At 42.2% G+C, this 19,753-nt stretch overlaps 2 protein-coding genes across 5 annotated transcripts in view; one reads left to right on the top strand and one right to left on the bottom strand.

Annotated features, from left to right (window-relative positions):
• Positions 1-10,650, bottom strand: part of LOC310686343 (uncharacterized protein) — a 43,269-nt gene extending 32,619 nt beyond the window's left edge. Inside the window, exons 1-4 of the mRNA XM_083460054.1 lie at positions 10,478-10,650; positions 7,415-7,526; positions 4,769-4,846; positions 20-108 (exon numbers count right to left, since the gene is read on the bottom strand). Of these exons, the coding sequence (XP_083316180.1) occupies positions 20-108; positions 4,769-4,846; positions 7,415-7,526; positions 10,478-10,641 (443 nt within the window). The 5' untranslated portion in view covers positions 10,642-10,650. The remainder of the gene's footprint in view (positions 1-19; positions 109-4,768; positions 4,847-7,414; positions 7,527-10,477) is intronic.
• Positions 1-19,753, top strand: part of EXOC1L (exocyst complex component 1 like) — a gene marked incomplete at its 5' end in the record, with an annotated part of 109,280 nt that overhangs the window by 86,235 nt on the left and 3,292 nt on the right. For 3 of the 4 annotated variants that reach the window (XM_083460202.1, XM_083460204.1, XM_083460203.1), the window contains one exon: positions 18,779-18,909. In XM_083460202.1, the coding sequence (XP_083316328.1) occupies positions 18,808-18,909 (102 nt within the window). Of the gene's footprint in view, positions 1-14,601; positions 14,723-18,778; positions 18,910-19,753 lie in introns of those variants that run through there. The other variant, XM_083460201.1, reaches the window with a different exon arrangement.

Here is a 19,753-nt window from a genome sequence, read left to right on the forward strand (position 1 = left end):
GCCCAGGCTTCTTACTTACTCTTGGTAGATGAAAGCTTGGCACAGTTGGAGTTGTGTTTCACTAGGCAAGCACTGAAAGGCTCTGTTTGTCTTCAAACATGCTTGTATCTGGAAGAAGAGAATATTTTATACTTAAAAGCTGGGCTTGTGGATGCTGCTGGATAAACTGTGTGCTACGCATGCAACACTAGAAGCTTTCTGTCATTAAGACCGTGGTTCAATTTATGGGATAACCATCCTCATATAACCAACATGCTTAAGTCTACTTACTACATGAAGGGGTTAACACCATAGAGTAAGCTGTCTTGCCAGGCTTAGCTAGCTCACTCCCACCCAGCTTGTTCATTAATTTGGTAATATTGAAGCCAATTTACTTTGTCTTTAATTTGTTCAAATGATTTTAACTTAAATCCCTTGTCATCTTCTTCCAATAAATCTGAATATCTCAGCCACTTATTTGCCATGTTTAGCTTTTTTTGTGCCTGCGCTTCCACTGGAGAAATCCATTTGGGTGTTTTTCTTACCAAATATCCTGATACCTAATCCACGCATTGTAAAGTGACCTCCTAATTATATGTTTCTTAAAGCCACTATGGGCCTTTATTTTATCATACCAAAGATATGCATGCTAACCAGTTAAGTCTACTTACTACATGAAGGGGTTAACACCATAGAGTAAGCTGTCTTGCCAGGCTTAGCTAGCTTACTCCCACCCAGCTTGGGAGAAACTAGGTAATCAGGCCTATTATTCTTCCCCAGTCTACATGAGAAACGTAACGTATAAAGAGGACTGAGTTGGTTGCTCCAAGCTGAGACAACATAGTTCTTACAAGCCACTCTTGAATTCCTAGAACAATCATTTACAAACTTCCACCACTGTAACTAAGCCAAGTTTTATTGCCTGTGCAACTTTTTCTGAATGCTGTATGGAAAAGCACCTGAATCTGAGCTTTGGAGAGTTTGTAAATAAACCATTTTTAACTTCCCTAATAGGGAATTTTGGAAGGTATACGCTGGCTCCCTCGGCCAATAAAGCGAGATGAGCGCCGCAACCCCAGAGTCGGTCACAACTGGACCTAATGGTCAGGAGTCCCTTTACCTTTTATACAGCTGTTAAAGATCCTATCTGCCCACACTACTGTCCCAAATGGTGGTATTCTCTTTTGTCTTTGAATCACACTATTTATCCTCACAGCATTTATGTAGAATAAAGGAATATCGGGTACTTCCATTGACAGAGGGGACGCTGAGGCAGAATTATAGAATATGCAAACACATCAAATTTAAATGAGCTGAAGTTCCAGATTTGTCCCCCAGAAGATACTGAGCTGTCAAATCCTTAATTGCACAGCACACCAAAACCACTGGTTTTAATGTGGCAAGGGCCAGTCGTATGTACAGTGATCCCGTTATCATTCAAAACCATGTCGTTGCTCATTTATTCCTGCCTGCCAAAATCTTTTCAATAACACAGTCTCCAATTCACTGAGATTCTACTTTCATGTGCCAAAACAGCTGTGCATGTCCCCCACCACCACCTCAGTCTGCCTGGCTAAATATACTTGTTTTTCACATCTCCTTTTTCTATTGACCATAGGCTACTAACACCTTTTCAATACACTTCCCCTTAACTATAGTTTATAACATTATCTCCAACTCTGTGCTACAAGATTGTTATTGGAAAGGGGTAAGAAGCTGGTGTTGAGTCATGTAGTAAAGCCATTAGTATCATCCCCTATGCTCTGTTTAAAATATCATTTCTGAACTCCGGAGATTGCTTAATAATTTGTGGGGTATGGTAGGACTCACATTTCCTTCTTTCAAGGAATATCACAATGTGATAAGCAAAAGAAGATCACTTAGTATGCATCTAACTGTTAGAATTCCTGCTCCATGTTTGCAGTCATGGGATTTTTGTCATTCACATGACGGTACAACCAGGCAGAAACCAAGGTTAAAATCTGTCCAGCCTTGCAACTAATTACTCAAAGGGTGGCAACCTTCCCTGTTCTGGTTGCAAGCCATTCTATCCCTCTTCTCCCTTCTGCTTGCCTCCTGGACCTGGGAGCAGGGCTGGCCCTTGCCATGAGGCAAGGTGGGGCAACTGGGGCAGCAGATCTAGCCTCCAACACACCCCATGTAGATCTTCACTCCCCGCACACCCTGTTCCTAATGAAGAGCTTCATTCCCCACCCCCTTCTACCCTGGTGGGGCCATGGCTCTTTGTGGTTTGCCTCATGTGCCAAACTGTCTTGTGCTGGCCCTGCCTGGGTGGAAAGGAAGTGGCAGTGGGCAATTGGTTTACAAGAGTGGCTGGGGAAACCCAGCCAGATGGGTGGGGTAAAGGTAAAGGGAACCCTGACCATTAGGTCCAGTCGTGGCCGACTCTGGGGTTGCAGCGCTCATCTTGCTTTATTGGCCGAGGGAGCCGGCGTATAGCTTCCAGGTCATGTGGCCAGCATGACAAAGCCGCTTCTGGCGAACTAGAGCAGCACACGGAAATGCCATTTACCTTCCCACCGGAGCGGTACCTATTTATCTACTTGCACTTTGACGTGCTTTCAAACTGCTAGGTTGGCAGGAGCAAGCACCGAGCAATGGGAGCTCACCCCGTGGCGGGGATTCGAACTGCTGACCTTCTGATCGGCAAGTCCTAGGCTCAGTGGTTGAACCCACAGCACCACCCACGTCCCTCAGATGGGTGGGGTATAAATAAAAAATTATTATTATTATTATTATTATTATTATTATTATTATTATTATTATTATTATTATACAATTTTAGAAAAAATCTAAATAACTGCATTAGCAACTATCAGTTGATATATGGTTTGTTTTGTTATTACCGATAAAGGTACGCCCAACTATTTATATAAAACATGTTTAATGAGTCAAAGAAATACATATCTGGCATAGGATCTGATGCAAAAAGACATTTTAGGTTGCTGATTGCTTCCTTAATAAACAAAGCAACACTTTGTTACACAACTTTAAGAGGTAGAAAGTTTTGTCAATATTTGTCAGATGCCTTGCAATGAGACTTGCGTTTACAAAAAAGCTTTTTATATTGAAACACTTAAACAAAAAAAAATCTATGAGCTCTAAAAGCCTGTTTATTTTACAGATAGCTAACAAAATGTTTCTTTATACGTTAGTATGTGACAGGTGATTGTGCAGCTTGCTTATGGAGGAAGAGCAAAAACTATAACTTCCCCACATACCCCCTTAGAGGATGGAGAGGAGAAAGATGCCCACCACACATTAAATTTGAACCCTGTTTTTTTCATCACTAATGTATATTAGACAAACACTGGAGACTCTCTGTTAGAAACAGAAATAACTAAAGGCTGCTTTTGACTAAAGTCTATCTCTTACCTTTCTCAAGAGGACTATGTTTTCTAGTGTCTCTAACATAAGTATGGGGCCAAAGTGGTTCTCTGTCATGACATACTACTTTGGAAGCTGGTCCTGCAGGATGCTGATTTTAGGTCTGCATTCCTAAGCACATTTATGTAGATGTAAGATTTTGATAGAGACATCACCTTGCCAACAAAGGTCCGTATAGTTAAAGCTATGGTTTTCCCAGTAGTGATGTATGGAAGTGAGAGCTGGAGCATAAAGAAGGCTGATCGCCGAAGAATTGATGCTTTTGAATTATGGTGCTGGAGGAGACTCTTGAGAGTCCCATGGACTGCAAGAAGATCAAACCTATCCATTCTTAAGGAAATCAGCCCTGAGTGCTCACTGGAAGGACAGATCGTGAAGCTGAGGCTCCAATACTTTGGCCCCCTCATGAGAAGAGAAGACTCCCTGGAAAAGACCCTGATGTTGGGAAAGATGGAGGGCACAAGGAGAAGGGGACGACAGAGGATGAGATGGTTGGACAGTGTTCTCGAAGCTACCAGCATGAGTTTGACCAAACTGCGGGAGGCAGTGGAAGACAGGAGTGCCTGGCGTGCCCTGGTCCATGGGGTCACAAAGAGTCGGACACGACTAAACGACTAAACAACAACAATAACAAAGATTTTGATCCCACTGCCTATACAGTGGTACCTTTGTTCCTGAATGGCTTGGCTTCCATACAAATCGGCTCCTGAATGCTGCAGACCCAGACGTGAGTGTTCCAGTTTGCGAATGTTTTTCGGAAGGCAAACGTCTGATGCGGCTTCCAATTGAGTGCAGGAAGCTCCTGCAGCCAATCAGAAGCCGTGCCTTGGTTTTCGAATCATTTCTGGAGTTGAACAGACTCCCAGAACGGATTAAGTTTGAGAACCAAGGTACCAATTATTATCTTTAATTTACAAAATGGTTGTCAGATTGCAACTACTTAACCAATTCCTGATCCTGTAATTGGTTTACCACTGCCAGGATGGATGTATGTGTTATCAGCTGCTATTGGGTGGGGGAACTCTTTGTTCTTTTAACATTGACAGAACTTTTGTTAAAACGTCAGCTACCTATTTGGGGATTTGGGGACAAAATGAGAAAGAACTTTTTTTAAAAAGGGGGGAAGTAAACAAAATGCAGTACTGTGGCTAAATATTTACACAAAAGCAATAATTACTTACAAATATAAGATGATAAATTGAGCACATGCCTTTCCATATTAATGCTTCAAATATTTTATTTATTCATTTATTATTTGCATTTTCAGCCTGTCATTCAACTCAAATATCGCAAAATAACGTGCAATTAAAATAATACCACAGAAACGACTTATATCAATATTAGCGTATGATGACAGTACATAGTATTTCTTCTCGCTCACCTTTAGAATGTCTTCCGGCCTTCTTTGGTTTGGACAAATATGTAACAGACGCTTAAGCTTTTCAGAACCTTTCTTTGGCTACACAAAGAAAATGTACACATTATCCAATAGCCTTTTCATTGACTGTAGCCTAGCTATTCCCTAGTTACTTATACATACAGTATAAAGGCATTCATTGCAGTCATGGGTATCTCTTTCAACTCTATATTTGTATTGGTTTGACTGTTTTCTAAAAATGGGTTACAACATACTTTAGAGACATAATTCTTCAAGAACGTATTCCACATATATAATAGACCTCTGCATTTCTTAGAAGTAAAACCCACTGAATTTAACAATGATCGTACCCAAACAAGCATACCTAGAACTAAAGCCTGCTGTGAAAGATTTGTGAAACACTTTTGAGAGCAAAATTGCTCTATCTGTAGCAAACATGATCCCACAATTAACCTAGATCCCTTGGAGATCCTGAAAGCACCATCCAGTTTCAGCCTATGGGATCATGTCTTTTTAAAAAACTATTGTTCTTGGAGCATTCTTGCTCTTTAAGAGAGATTTGTTTTGTTTTTGTTAGCGTGACAGGGGTGCTCCCTGTGAGTCTAAGGTGAGTCTCAGGTGTGCTTGGCAGATGTGCTCAACTCTCCACAAGTAGGGAAAGTCTCAAGTCTCCTTAGGTGAAAAATGAGGAAACAATGTTTGTATTGTTCCAGGTGAGTGGTGGGGTAGAAATGAGTCATTTTTAATATATATTTTTGCTCCCTTATTGGATTGTTCTTCAGTGGGCCTGGTTGTATTACATGTTAGGGCCTTTCAGTAATATCTATTATTATTTGTTGATAAATACGAATTATGTTGCATTTTGATGTAGTTGGATATTTACAACTTGCTTTTATGGGGTTGTTTTTGTACCTTATTTTGGTTTAATTGCGTTGCTTAAAATGTTTTTAATAGAAAAAAAGATATAAATCACTTAAAGATTTATTTTGACTATAGAACAGCATAGAAGTTAAATAAAAATAAAGCATACACATAAAATAACAATAAATAACAGATTAATATCATAGTAGCATATACAGTAACTAGAATGGAGGAGGCGCAAGTGAATTGCAAAGCCCAAGTAAATAAAAACAGGTTTTAACAAGGACCAAAAACATAACACTTATGCTGTGGCAAATGGAGCTGGAAGTTCTTTTTGCTCATGTAATGGGCTCTCTGGATCCAACTCATTGTTTACTAGAAACACATCCAATTTTAGGTTTCGCTCTACATTATTCCCAAATATTCCCACTCTGTTCCCAAATAAAATAAAAACTTGATGTCCTTAACTTCTCCCAGTCCTTAACTTCTCCCAGTAATGAACTTAGTCCTGATGTTAATAATATCAAATTAGAGCAAATCTGTAACTCTTTGGACTTAAGAGAAGGATAGAAATTTTCTGAATAAATTTTTCTCATCAAAAGCAACATTTTCCACTTTTTTTAAAAAAAAACAAAAATGTTAACAGAATTACACCTCATCTGTTAATATTCATTATAAAAGTGCTATATTAATAGTGTAAAATCATTTGATTTGCTCTGCCAGAAAAATAAGTGCTTTGGATGGGGTATGCCAGCCAGCAATAGGCAATGGGCATGACAGTACAAAATATTATGTTCCGCACAAATGCTTACAACTGAGAAACGATCCCCTAAATAGCACTTGGCACCATTACTTCCACTTTGCAGGTAGGGAAATAAGGCTGAGTTCATGATCTGCCACTTGGGTCAGTCAATGGCAGAAGCTAGATTGGAAATCCAGTTTTTCTGGGTACGTATCCAACATTCAGGGTAATGAGTCATGCTGACTTTAAACCTAGAGATGCGCTTGGTAACTTCAAGCTATTTAAAGTGAAAACACATTGTAGTAATAATATTAACACCCCACCCATCAGGCTGGGTTTCCCCAGCCACTCTGGGCGGCTCCCAACAGAACACTAAAAACAGAATAAAACTTCAAACATTAAAAACTTCCCGAAACAGGGCACTGCAGTTCATTGTATTTCCGCCCCCTTCCCCAACTACACACAATGTAGGAATAATTTTATTTGAACATTATTTCAATCTAACAGAATTCTTCATATAGAAATAAACTTGTATGGGTATAAAATGTGGCCCATTGCACCCCAGATTGTACAGTGGTACCTCGGCTTACATACGCTTCAGGTTACAGACTCCGCTAACCCAGAAATAGTGCTTCAGGTTAAGAACTTTGCTTCAGGATAAGAACAGAAATCGTGCTCTGGCGGTGCGGCAGCAGCAGGAGGCCCCATTAGCTAAAGTGGTGCTTCAGGTTAAGAACAGTTTCAGGTTAGGTTCGGACCTCCGGAACGAAAGAAGTACTTAACCCGAGGTACCACTGTATTCCATAATCTGAATTGCCCCAGTAATAACAGCACCAGATAAACAGAAGACATTTCAAGTTTTCCAAGCAATTAACATATATATATGATCTAAGTACTCCTTACAAGAGTATTGAAGCACAGGACAGTATTACTATCCTCATATTATAAAAGGATGGCAGACTGATTATGGCTAGCAGGCAAGAGACACAGCAACCAGGCTTTTAGAGATTTAAGGACTCATGAAACTTAAAAAAAATAATACTCACAAATGGTTTTTTAGAATAATCACTGACATTGAACAAGTAGTCACTTTTGAAGTTCATCTGCCTTTCCAGGTAAAATGTTGCCCATTGCACTGCCTGACTCCTGTCAATATATCTGCACACACAAAAATAAAAAATTGTGGCATTGGCTACTCTGGAGTAAAGAGCTTACACAATATTTATCTATTTTTATTCTTATCTAGCCCTTTCTCAAAAGACATTGTGCTTTGCATGGCAGTATACTTTTCTTTTCTTTTAAAAACATTTCTAATTATTGAGAGCAGCAAAAATTTCCCAGTGTTAATCAAGATAAATAAATGGTACATACAACAGCTATAATAAGATGAAGATAAAGCAATACTTAAAGAAGGCAGATACAAAGATACAGGGCTCCAGTGCTAACTTGGTAAATTATAAGGAAGTTATTTAAACCATAGAGAAAAAGCGTAAAATTGAATCATCTTTTGAATATTCTGAAACACCTGTATTTAATCAGTAATTTTAATGTTTCATTGTGAATTTTTGTAACTGCTTAGAGGTTTCTAACAATCAAGCATTATATAAATTTGGTTAAATAAACAAAAAAAAAAATTATAACTGTACATTCTTGCTTGTTGTTAGCCTTCCCCACTGGCAAGAGGCTTCACCCTCCTTTCATATTGGTAAAATTGCCAGAACAAGTATGTTTTACTGTCAGTTCTGTAAATACCGAATTCTTCTAACTAAAACCAACTATTGAGCTTATTTCAGTCTACAGAGTGTTCAAACTTTTAAAACTTTCAATTTAACAGATTATTTTCAACTGGCATTTTGTTAGTCCATCTTATTCAGCAAGAAAGGCAGTGTGTGAAACACTTGTTCATTATTCTTGCATCTCAGTAATTTGTACATTTAAACAAACAAACAAACTTTGAGAGTAGAGTGGTACCTTGGTTGTCGAACAGCTTGGCTCCCAAAGAAATTGGCTCCCGAATGCAGCAAACCCGCAAGTGAGTGTTCCGGTTTGCGAACATTTTTTGGAAGTCGAATGTCCGACGCAGCTTACGCAGCTTTCGATTAAGTGCAAGAAGTTCTTGCAGCCAATTGGAAGCAGTGCCTTGGTTTTCGAATGGTTCCAGGAGTCAAATGGACTCCCGGAACGGATTAAGCTTGACAGCCAAGGTACCTCTGTAGTTTCATATTAAGCAAAGCACTGATGAACCAGTGTCAATGCACAGCCAGCGTGTAGTAGTAAGAAAGCAGTAGCATGCAAGCTTCACACTGTTTTGGGGTCCCATAAGGACTCCTTTGACATCCAGACTGCAATTCCCTAGGAAGAACTACCAGTTGTAGAAACAAGGAGAAGCGGAAGGCTGGGGTCAGGGAAGCATCCCTGAATATTATTTAAAAGAGCAATCAGACTGCATTCCTCTGTACACTTGCTTTAGAATAAGCATTGGTGAACTCAGCAGGATCTTCTTTTGATTTAAACAAGCATAGAATTTCACTAATTAGAGACTAATTTAATATGGTAGGGAACAAACTTCTGCAGGCAGCAATACACACGACATTCAAGCCGAGGTACATTGTTCCAAGTTACCGAGGTGAGAGCTCAAGATAATGGGAACGCAAACAAACAAACAAAAAACACATCCTGAAACCTGTATTTTTAAATGTTTTTATTAATATTTTCTTGGGTAATAACAGAACCTACAGAGTCTCTGCTTTCAAGTCATTGAATTAGTCAAACAAAAAAGTAATATTCAAGGTAAGACATTATTGTTATAGGAAATATGAGGTTATCGGAAAAGAGACATGGGGAAAGAGGGGTGGATATGGGAAGACAGTGAAATTGCATTCTTGTCTTCTTCTTCTTTGGTGATCACTCGTAGCCGAGTAGGACTGTCTTCCATAAACACGGTTTTAACAATGAATCCGTAAGTGACTGTGGAGGCCAATTCTGGATCCACACGTCCTTCCACAGTGGGGACGTCGGTTTCCGGATGGGAGTTGATCACAGTGTGGATTTGCCAAGCGTGCCTTCCTCTTAGCACGTTTCTCCCTTGCGTCCTGAGTTCAAGTGTCTTCAAAGCCCATGACACCTTTGGTAAAGGCTGTTCTCCAACTGGAGTGCTCACAGGCCAGTGTTTCCCAGTTACATGTGCAAAGCTTTTTGTGTCAGCATTATGTAGACAGATATTTTATTCTGCTGGTGCTGTGAGCGTCTGGAGGGCGCTGGGTGTGACAGGTTGTGTGTGTTTTGTTTGTGTGTGTGTGTTGATGGGTCAAATTAAGCATATCAATTTGTATGCTGTTGCGGGGGATAGGTCTTGTTAGCTTGCAAAGGTATTTGAATGCAATTTATTATCTACTTTCTGGGTTCAGATATGCCTCCTTTCACTCAACCCAACAGCAGCCATCCCAGAGATAGCTGCTATATGAGTGTCCATCAACAGGTGATGGAACGGATGGGGTTGGACTGGATGACCCTCAGGATTCCCTCCAACTCTATGACTTATTTCTTACTTCCTGGGTTTATTCACAATGCAATCCATACCTACTCAGAAAAAAGCCTTAACATGGTGGCAGCGTAAAGATGCGCCCCTAAGCGCACTTTGCTGACTCTCAAAGTCCCACTGAACCTAGTGAGACTTGCTTCCAAGTAAACATTAGGCTGAACGCTTCCTAAAGTGAGAAGACTGCCTAGGTGCAGCTATGCCATCCACCCAAATGTATGGGATCTGTGTGTTTATTTAATAATTTGGGGCGTGGGGATTTTTCCACAGCCATTCCAGACAGTCAGCTCTCTGAAATCTAGCTCTAAATCAACGAGTCAGGAGTTCTAGATCTTCTGACCTAACTTGTTTATTAAAGGACTTGTGCAAATGCCTCTTTTTAGCCATGGGGCGGAAAGAATGGCGGCGACCAGCAGGCAGCGCGCGTATGTATGTGCAGTAGTCCCAGGGCATGCACAGAGCGCACAACCATCCACCCCATTGGCCAAGGCGCTGAAACAACTGGCCTCCCGCCTCCTCAGCATGCGGGCCTTAAGGGGAGACGGAGTGGAGCCGGCCGAGGGCGAGTTACCTTTTCCTGTACAGCAGCAGCCCGCAGAGATGGGCGGCGGCTGCTCGGCGGAACCGTCGACGTCCCGGCGCCTCTCCCTGGCAAGGAAGCGCAAAGGAGGCGGGCGCGGGAGAGCGATCCCCATCAGGGGAGAGAGGGTTTGCCTCTGGCTGCGAGGCGGCCATGGCTCCGTCTCCAACACTTGGTGGGGTGGAGCAGCCTCGGGCTCATTCCTGTGGCAACACGAAGGCGCGACAGGGAAGCCTTGGGCATGTTTTTCGCCCTGGGCGCACGGGAGGGAACGCGAACACGCCCTGGGGCGCGGAAACCTCGCGCAACGCGGAGAGGGAAGGAATCTTTACAACAAGCGGGGTTCCCCTTCCTTCCTCTCGCCAGGTTCTGTGTCTTAGAGCAGCTGCGCGTGGCAGACCTTCAACAGGTGGAGGGGCTTCCCCTTACACCGCATTTGAGGCGAGGAGAAGCTGCACCAGTTGAACTTCTGCCTGCCGCCCGGTGACTCTGTTAGGCCAGGTCAGAGCCTAGGACTTGCCGATCAGAAGGTCGGCGGTTCGAATCCCCGCCACGGGGTGAGCTCCCGTTTCTCGGTCCCTGCTCCTGCCAACCTAGCAGTTCGAAAGCACGTCAAAGTGCAAGTAGATAAATAGGTACCGCTCCGGCGGGAAGGTAAACAGCGTTTCCATGCACTGCTCTGGTTTGCCAGAAGTGGCTTAGTCATGCTGGCTACATGACCCGGAAGTTGTACGCCGGCTCCCTCGGCCAGTAAAGCAAGATGAGCACCGCAACCTAGAGTCGTCTGCGACTGGACCTAACGGTCAGGGGTCCCTTTACCTTTACCTTTAAGAGAGATGACCCCCCTTGTTGCTTCTTCCACCTTCTGGGAAATGACATTGTCAGCAAGGCAGCGATGATAGTCTTCCAAAGCATCTACTCTATTCCAAACGTAAAAATGGTCTGCGTAATGCTGGTGGTCAACAAAAGAGGTTCAAAGACTCTCTCAAGGCATATCTAAAAAAAAGTAGTATAAACACTGACAGCTGGGAAACACTGGTCTGTGAGTGCTCCAATTGGAGAACAGCCTTTACCAGAGGTGTCGTGGGTTTTGAAGACCCTCAATCTCAGGACGAAAGGGAGAAATGTGCTAAGAGGAAGGCACGCCTGGCAAACCCTCAGTATGATCAACTCCCGCCTGGAAACCTATGTCCCCACTGTAGAAGGATGTGTGGATCCAGAATTGGCCTCCACAGTTATTTACAGACTCACTTTTAAAACCGTGTTTATGGCAGACAATCTTACTCTGCTATGAGTGATCGCCAAAAAGAAGAGAGAGTCATTTATTGGACTTTGCATTCTTGGCAGAGTTTGGATTCTAGCAGATATCAGGGTAGCTGAAGTCTCCCATGACTGCTATCTCTCTCTCTTCTTTTTTGAACCTTTGATAATCTGCTTTAGGAAGGCATTATCCAAGTCCTCTTGGAAGTCTATAGGAGAAACCCACATTGAGGTCACAGTTGTGTCCCTCTCTTACAATTTTTTTACCAAAATACTCTCAATCTACCTTCCATGCTCCAAGGCATCCTCAAACACGAATTCTTTATAAAATTCTATACCGAGCATTCAGGAAACTGCCGTGAAAATGCACCTTTCACACATGGTTGCTTGCAGTTCAGTAGTAAAGTACTCATGTTTATGCACAGGTGTCTTTGAGGGTGATATAAAAGTGTAGGGAGAAGAAGCATAATTCAGGTACAATGCTGAGGTGGTCATCAGAAGTAAGACCGGGCTGAGGGCCAAACTACACATGATGCATGAAATGGCAGCCCAAAGGCTATAAAGGTAGAGGGACCCCTGAACAATAGGTCCAGTCGTGGCCGACTCTGGGGTTGCAGCACTCATCTTGATTTATTGGCCGAGGGAGCAGGCATACAGCTTCTGGGTCATGTGGCCAGCATGACTAAGCCACCTCTGACGAACCAAAGCAGTGCACAGAAACGCCGTTTACCTTCCCGCCAGAGCGGTACCTATTTATCTACTTGCACTTTGATGTGCCACTTTAGGCGATAATTGATTTGTCAGGTGAGGAAAGTTTTGGCACCCCCTCCCCACTAATGCTTCCCCCCTCTCAGTGACTTCCTCCTGAAGCAGATTTTCAAAATAAAATGGGTCATCACGTTGATGTTTCATTGGTTTTGTCTATTTGAACATGAGTGCAATGGTACTTATGCCTTACTCCAATTGTTCTATTTGTGTAACATAGAAAGCGGATGAGTGATCATTTTAAACGGAAGGCACATTCTACCTAGTAAATACTCCATGCAGCAGAGAAAATGCAAAACTGATTTAAATATCATTTGTGAAAATGGCTTAAATGTGCTGTTAATAGCCTCCCTGGAGGAGTGGGGGAGTTAGAAAAGAGAAAGCAATTCTGCTAATGAGCAAGGAGATGAATTAAAGATATTATTTAAAATCAATAGTGTTTACAGATGCTCTTTCCTCTCAGGACGTCAGCTGAGGGTAGCTTGCCAGTCTAGCACTTTTTGAGCACCCCCCCCCCAAATGGGGCTAATCCCTCTGAAAAACAGGAGATATGTTGTGTTGAACCCATCAGGCAAAGTATAGAGCTTAGAGCAGGGGTCAGCAAGGCTTACTGGACATGGCCTGGATCACTCCCACGGAGAACCTCCGTGGGCCGGACCAGCATAGCACAACGCCAGAAATCATGTCTGCACATGTCCGTGGTGCCAGAAATCGCTTCTGCACATGCCCAAATGCCGAAAATCGCAGCTGCTCAGGCGCAATTTTTGGCATCTGGGCATGTGCAGAGGCGATTTCCAGCACCACGGACATGCGCAGACGCGATTTCCAGTATCTGGGCATGCACAGAAGCAATTTCCGGAGCTGTGGAAGAGAGTCCCCGCGCTGTGCCAGTTTAGCACAGCACGTAGGGACTTGCCGAGCGGACGGCTTGGTTTGGGAGCGGCTTATGGGCCGGTTAAGTGACCCTCATGGGCCGCTTTTGGCCCATGGGCCTTAGGTTGCTAACCTCTGGCTTAGAGCCATGGTTTGCAACATGAAGCACGCGCCCCACAAGGGGGGCAATTTGATTTTTAAGGGGCCAATTTGGAAGCTTGTTTAGACCAAGTTAATGGCCTTTTAGGCTTCCTCCACATGAACAGGAGTTCACTTTTTGAATAATTAGAATTATATGTTATGGGGGGGGTATCAGGATTTTAGAGATGCTTAGGTGGGGCATGGCAAAAAAAGGGGCTGGGAACCACTGACTTAGAGAGAAATGAAGCAGGTGGAAGTCATTAAGACTACACAGAATTGAATGATTTCAAAAATATTTGTGGAAGGAATTAGCTTTGGGATGGGCGAACAAAATGTTTCATAAACGAAATGTTTTGCAATGTTTGTATAGCATTGGAACAAAACTCTGGCATGGAAAGGGTTACATGAGAAAAACCAGCTTTCCAGAATTACTATAACCCGGATGGTGGATGTTTTTTTTTTCTGGTGTCCTGAGAGTGAAGATCTGGATTTAGTGCTGAAGCCCTTTCTGAACTGGCAGGTGGTTTCGGAGCCAGAACTGTCTGGCTTCCCTTCATTTCTGAAGTGATGCACGTAGACTTGTGGCAAAAGTTAAGTGTTCGGGAACAGCAGCGGCACTGCAGATGAGGGCGGGCGAGGAGATGTAGCTCCTGCTCTTGTCTCTTCTTTCGCCAGTGGTAATATCCTTAATGGAAGATCATCTCAATCAATACCTCCAGGCAGCTGTTAACTGACTGGGATAATGGAATCAAAATGAGTTAGTGCGAATGGGGCTTCCTCGCTGCTCTGGTATTAAAGATGCCTCTGCCCTGTGAGAATCAGGGGGCTGCTGAGACCCACAGAAGACAATCTCTCTTCACATCAGCAAACTATGTCAGACAAGAGGAACCTCTTTTGCTGGGCAGGACTCTGAATGGGGCCGCTGGTCTTCTGGCCAACAAGCTGGGAGCTGTGGCCTGATTGCCGTGTGACACTGAACTCAGGTCCTAACTCCTGGAGGGACTCTAGAAGGGAGAAGGAGAAGAGGTGTGGAAACAAAACATCTGCCTGGGTCGCTCGTGATCAAAGCCAAGGCAATGTCATCATTGGTGAAAGAGGACCTCAACAAGAAGCTGTTCAAATCCCTTGGGCAAAGGTTGTATGAGTTCATTGAAGTTGAGTGTTCGGGCAAGGATCGCTTCTACCTCTGCGCTTCAGGTAAATAGGGAAGGGCCTAACAAGGTCCAGGCTACAGCTATCCAACCTGGTGTAGGGACTAAGAGTGTGAGTTGGGAGCCAGAAATTTCTGATTCAAAGCTCTCCTTAGTCATGAACTAATGTGGCCACAGTTCTCTCAGCCTCAGTCTACTGCAGCAGAAAGGTAATATAACGGACGTTTCTGATATAATGTGTATGGGATGCTTTGAAAAAACCCCAACACAAATGTTAAATATTCATATTTGATAGGGGATCTCCTGGCTGCAATTTCATGCCATTTCCAATAAATCTGATGTATTCTGATTAATGGTATTTATTTCCAAGTAAGGCAGCAGTCTTAAGCACATCTGCTTGGAATTAGGAAATCAATGAAATTTTCTTCAAAGCAAATGTGACGGGGATTGGACTTTGAATGTGTTTAGAGTTAAGAGGCTGGTGCTTCCCACAAGTCCAAGAAAAAGAATCTAGTTTTACAGTGAATTCTAATGCATGGTTACTCGGAATTCAGTTGTACTTATTTTAATGGGGCCTGCTCCTAAATAGGGGTTTTTAGCTGATAGCTTGAGTTTGTTTGTAAATGCTTATTTACATCTCACTGTGTCAGCTGTAGGCAGACTGCATTTAATAGTGTACCAGCGAAATGGCATCTTCCTTTGCAATCTGCAGTACTAAGCCTATTTCCCATTAGATGTAATTCTTACTGCGTTCATTTTCAAGCCAATGTGCTCAGGATTGACTTATCTTAATTGTTTGTTGCCATCTCCCTGCATGCTTCAAGTTGGCCCAACTCATAACAGTGTTTACGGGTTCCCTATGTCTTCCGGTAATTGAGAAATGTGTGAAGCTAGAAGATATTGTAAGTTTGTGGGTTGTGTTTGCATTGTAGTTCTGGTAGCCGTTGTAGAGGATTTGTTAGTTTTTCCTTCTTATGTAAGTACAACTACAAATTGTTTAGATATTTGTTGCACTGCTTTGAGCCTTGATACTAGCTTTTTTTGCAATGCAATAATTTATCACCACAAATCATCGCCAATAGAGCTATTTTGGTAGTTTAACAGAGAAGCTAATAAGAAGTTTGTATGTGTGTAAAATTTCCTACAAAACCCTAGGGAAAGATTGTCCTCTTTTCTTCCCAATATGATAATATAAGCACCTGTAACATGAAGCAAATAATTTTGTAGTCGGGATACTTTCATTTCCCCCCCCCAATGAATTCAAAGACTTTAATACCCTTGATTATCTTCTGCTTATAATATATTTATCACCTAAATGTATGGTCAATGTGCTCTATTATCACCCATGTTGGGGGTGAGGTATGAAGATCTCCTGGTTGCATTGTTTCATGCTGCTAAATATTTCCAAATGCAAGACCTCAAGAGAATGCAGAGGGACGAGTTTTCTTCTGAAATAGTGGGGGAGCAACATTTTTGTAATCAATAGGACTGTACAAAAGGGGGGTGATGAAATTGTTTTTGCCCAGAATATTAGGTAAGAAAAAGCAGGGACACCATCAAAGGCCACCACCTCAGATTTAGTGAACGTTAAAGTAGAGAATCAGAATGGGTGGTGAATTAATGGATTTGAGGAGGACAGAATGCATCTGGGGCTAAACTTGCTTCCTTATCTGTATAGATATGAAATCCTGGGTCATGAGAGAGTCTTTTCCTAGAAGACACATTTGCTCTTGCTAGCCTCCTTCAAGCTGCCCTTTTGCAGGTGCCATCTGCAAAACCTCCCTCAAAACAACATCCTTCAGTATCTGCATTTTTCTCACTTGAAATCCAGTGGTTGTTTGCTTCACTGCTGGGCAAAAATTAACATAGATTCAAACCAAGAATCACTAAGTCATTTCAGAGTTTCAGAACCTACTGCTGCCTCTGAAATTCATTTTGATATTCACAGTCCTCACTTTGCTTTACCCAGAGCTTCACCCTGACAGTCACAAGAGGCAGATCTAGGGGAGCACAACCGGTGGAGTCTCACCAGGCACAGAGCTTCTGGGGTGCCACAGCAGGCACCACCAATCTTACGTCCAATGGAAGGCGAGAGGCGGTGGGCACCAAGTTTTGGCACTGCACAAGGTGCCACTGAAATTTGAGACACTGAGGTCTGCCAATGCACCCACATTCCTATTAACTTAAAAGGCAACTTGGTTCCAATAAATTTGCTTGACAGCTGGGTTGTGCAAAGAAAAACTATGTACAGTGGTACCTTGGGTTAAGAACTTAATTTGTTCTGGAGGTCCATTCTTAACCTGAAACTGTTCTTAACCTGAGGCACCACTTTAGCTAATGGGGCCTCCTGCTGCCGCTGCGCTGCCACCGTGCGATTTCTGTTCTCATCCTGAAGCAAAGTTCTTAACCTGAGGTACTATTTCTGGGTTAGTGGAGTCTGTAACCTGAAGCGTCTGTAACCTGAAGCGTCTGTAACCCGAGGTACCACTGTAATTGTCTTCCAAAAATTGTTTTAAAAGGAAAGGCTATATTTAGCAAAGCAGTGGCCAGTTTCCAAAGCAGCATACAAACAAGGGGATTTGTAATGGTGCGTCTCAGGCAGCAGTCTTTCATGACACATGGCAAAAAACTTTTGTAAGTGAAAATTTTCCAAAAGCAGTTTGTGATATGGTGTAGAAGTCTGCTCTTCTGAACAGGAAATTTCAAAAATAAATAAATCCATGGGGCCTGCCCTTTGTATGCGTTTAAAATAGCTCTTAGGTTTCAGTCAATGTATTCAGGATCATGGTTCAAAGTGACAGATCTAGCTGTACTCAGAAATAAACCGCACTGGAATTAATAGGATTAACTTCAAAGTAAGTATGTTGAGGATTACCTGTGGATATTCATAGCACTTTTATATATTTATAAAGTCTATTAAGAGTTGGGCTTTTAAACATACACGCACGCATGTTGCATCATGCAAATCACACAAAGTGCATCAGTTACAAAGTGCATATGCGTACATCATTCTTTATACACTTGTCAGAAGGCTGAGTCAATGTGTGGGGTAAACTGCAACAAACACACTCCAGGTCTTCATTGGGCATATGGCATCTTCCATCATTCAGCACCCTGGACAGCTCCACCGAAACTAAGCAAAACTTGGAAGTCCCAAGTGTGCAAAGTGAAGCACTTGCATATGTATCCTAGGCTTTGCAGATACTGTACTCCAAGCAAAATACCATGGCCCTGGCCTTGAGACAGTTGGTTAGAGGAGGTAGCAATCTGGGGTGTGTGTGAAAGAAAAATGGAGCTGTTTGCTTCCTGGTAAAGCGAAGAGGGAGGATGAGCAACCTGAGCAGTATAGAGATGAAGAGAAAATGGTCTGGGTCTGGGGTGGAGAGCATCTTTCTCAGGATATCAAACATGGCAGTGATAGGCACTGCGTTTTCCCATATGGGCTTCTTCCTGCAAGCACCTATTTCCTAACCCTTTCCCCCACAAACTTTAGGGAAGTTTTTTATGTTTGATGTTTTATTGTGCTTTTGGGAGCCACCCTGAGTGGCTGGAGAAACCCAGCCAGATGAGTGCAGTATGAATAATGAAAATATTATTAATAATATTGATATAGTAGCATGTAAAGAGGTGAAATTGCTGGCTCTGAAGCAGCAGCCAGATTTAGGTAAATTAGTGGATGCAACATGAATGCAACATCAGTGTGAGAGAATCTAAGAGTGGACAAATGCACAAACACTGAAGGCAGTATGAACTTTACCCTCACAATCTTATATTAATATATCAGTAACATTGTATGTCCATTAGCCAGCCTGTACAGGATGTTTCGGTGCCATTGAAGTGTTTGTATATTGAGGTGGCAATCTTAGTCACATTTACAGTACTTGTAAGTTCCATTTGGAACTTGCTTCCAAATAAGGATGCTTACTGAACAAGATAAAATATGCCTGTTAAGTTATCCAAACTTAACAAATTTCAGACACTGTTGGGTCCTATTCATTAATTGAAATCATATAGTGTTTCTAAAAATAACAGAGAATTAATTTTCAGATAAGTGCAGAAATGTATCATCTGTGCAAACTTTTTTTTTTTTTTTGTCTTTCAGTAACAAAAGGTGAAGAAGTACAAATAACTATGGTGAAACACTTTAGGATAGGCCTTGATGAGAATTATGAAATATCTGAAAAATGGTTTCTTGATGATTTGGAGATGATTGATGGGAAAGAAGCTGATACTGTAAGGACTGCGTTTTATTATAAGGCATCATTGTACTGCAGTTTGTGATGTAATCTTTGGAATGAAATGCTAACGCAAGAAGTTATTTTGTTAAAATTGCATCATGAGATTTCAGGCTGAATATTTTGTAGCATATCCATACTATGATTGCTCCACATAAAGCTTTGCTTGCCAAAACCACTAAGCAGTCCCTTTCAGTTCTATGAACCTTATCCAATTAGCAGCAGCAACAAAAATAACCATTTGAGTTTAAAGGCTTTCCATGTTCTCTCAAGCTCCAAAAGGTGTGGAAATTACAGTCTTATTTAAGCAGTATTGATATAGTACATTATCTTATGGTCAGTTTCAGCACTGCCACCATCTTGGAGCTCCAATTACTATGGAAATTCATTTATGCCACATATTAAACCAAACTTTTTGTTAATTGAATAAAAACATTTTGAGTGAAGAAGGAAGAACTATCCTCAGTAATAGGAAATTAAACAACATCTAGAAAGGCAGGAATTCACATGCAACTTACGTTGTTACTTTTAATTGGCTAATTTATTGAGCAAAATGAAGTTAGAAATAAAAGTTGGCAATTTATTTTCTCGCCAGGGTTTCCACCCCATGTCTCTCAAATCTATTCCCTGCCTCCTTTCACCTCTGAGTTCTAAACCTCTTGGCCTAACTGAACTTTAAATACTTCAAGGCAGAGGTTTTCAACCTTTTTGAGTCCACGGCTGCCTTGACCAACTACAGTCTTTCTGCAACACCCCTGTGGGGCTCAGGAGCCCAGTTATGTCACCCCTTGCCTGCAGAGCTGGCAGCCTCTCACCCTTTTTCAAATACCCACCTTTGTGGA

This window comes from Podarcis liolepis, assembly GCF_965112155.1.
Source record: "Podarcis liolepis genome assembly, chromosome: 9".
Classification (NCBI taxonomy): domain Eukaryota; kingdom Metazoa; phylum Chordata; class Lepidosauria; order Squamata; family Lacertidae; genus Podarcis; species Podarcis liolepis.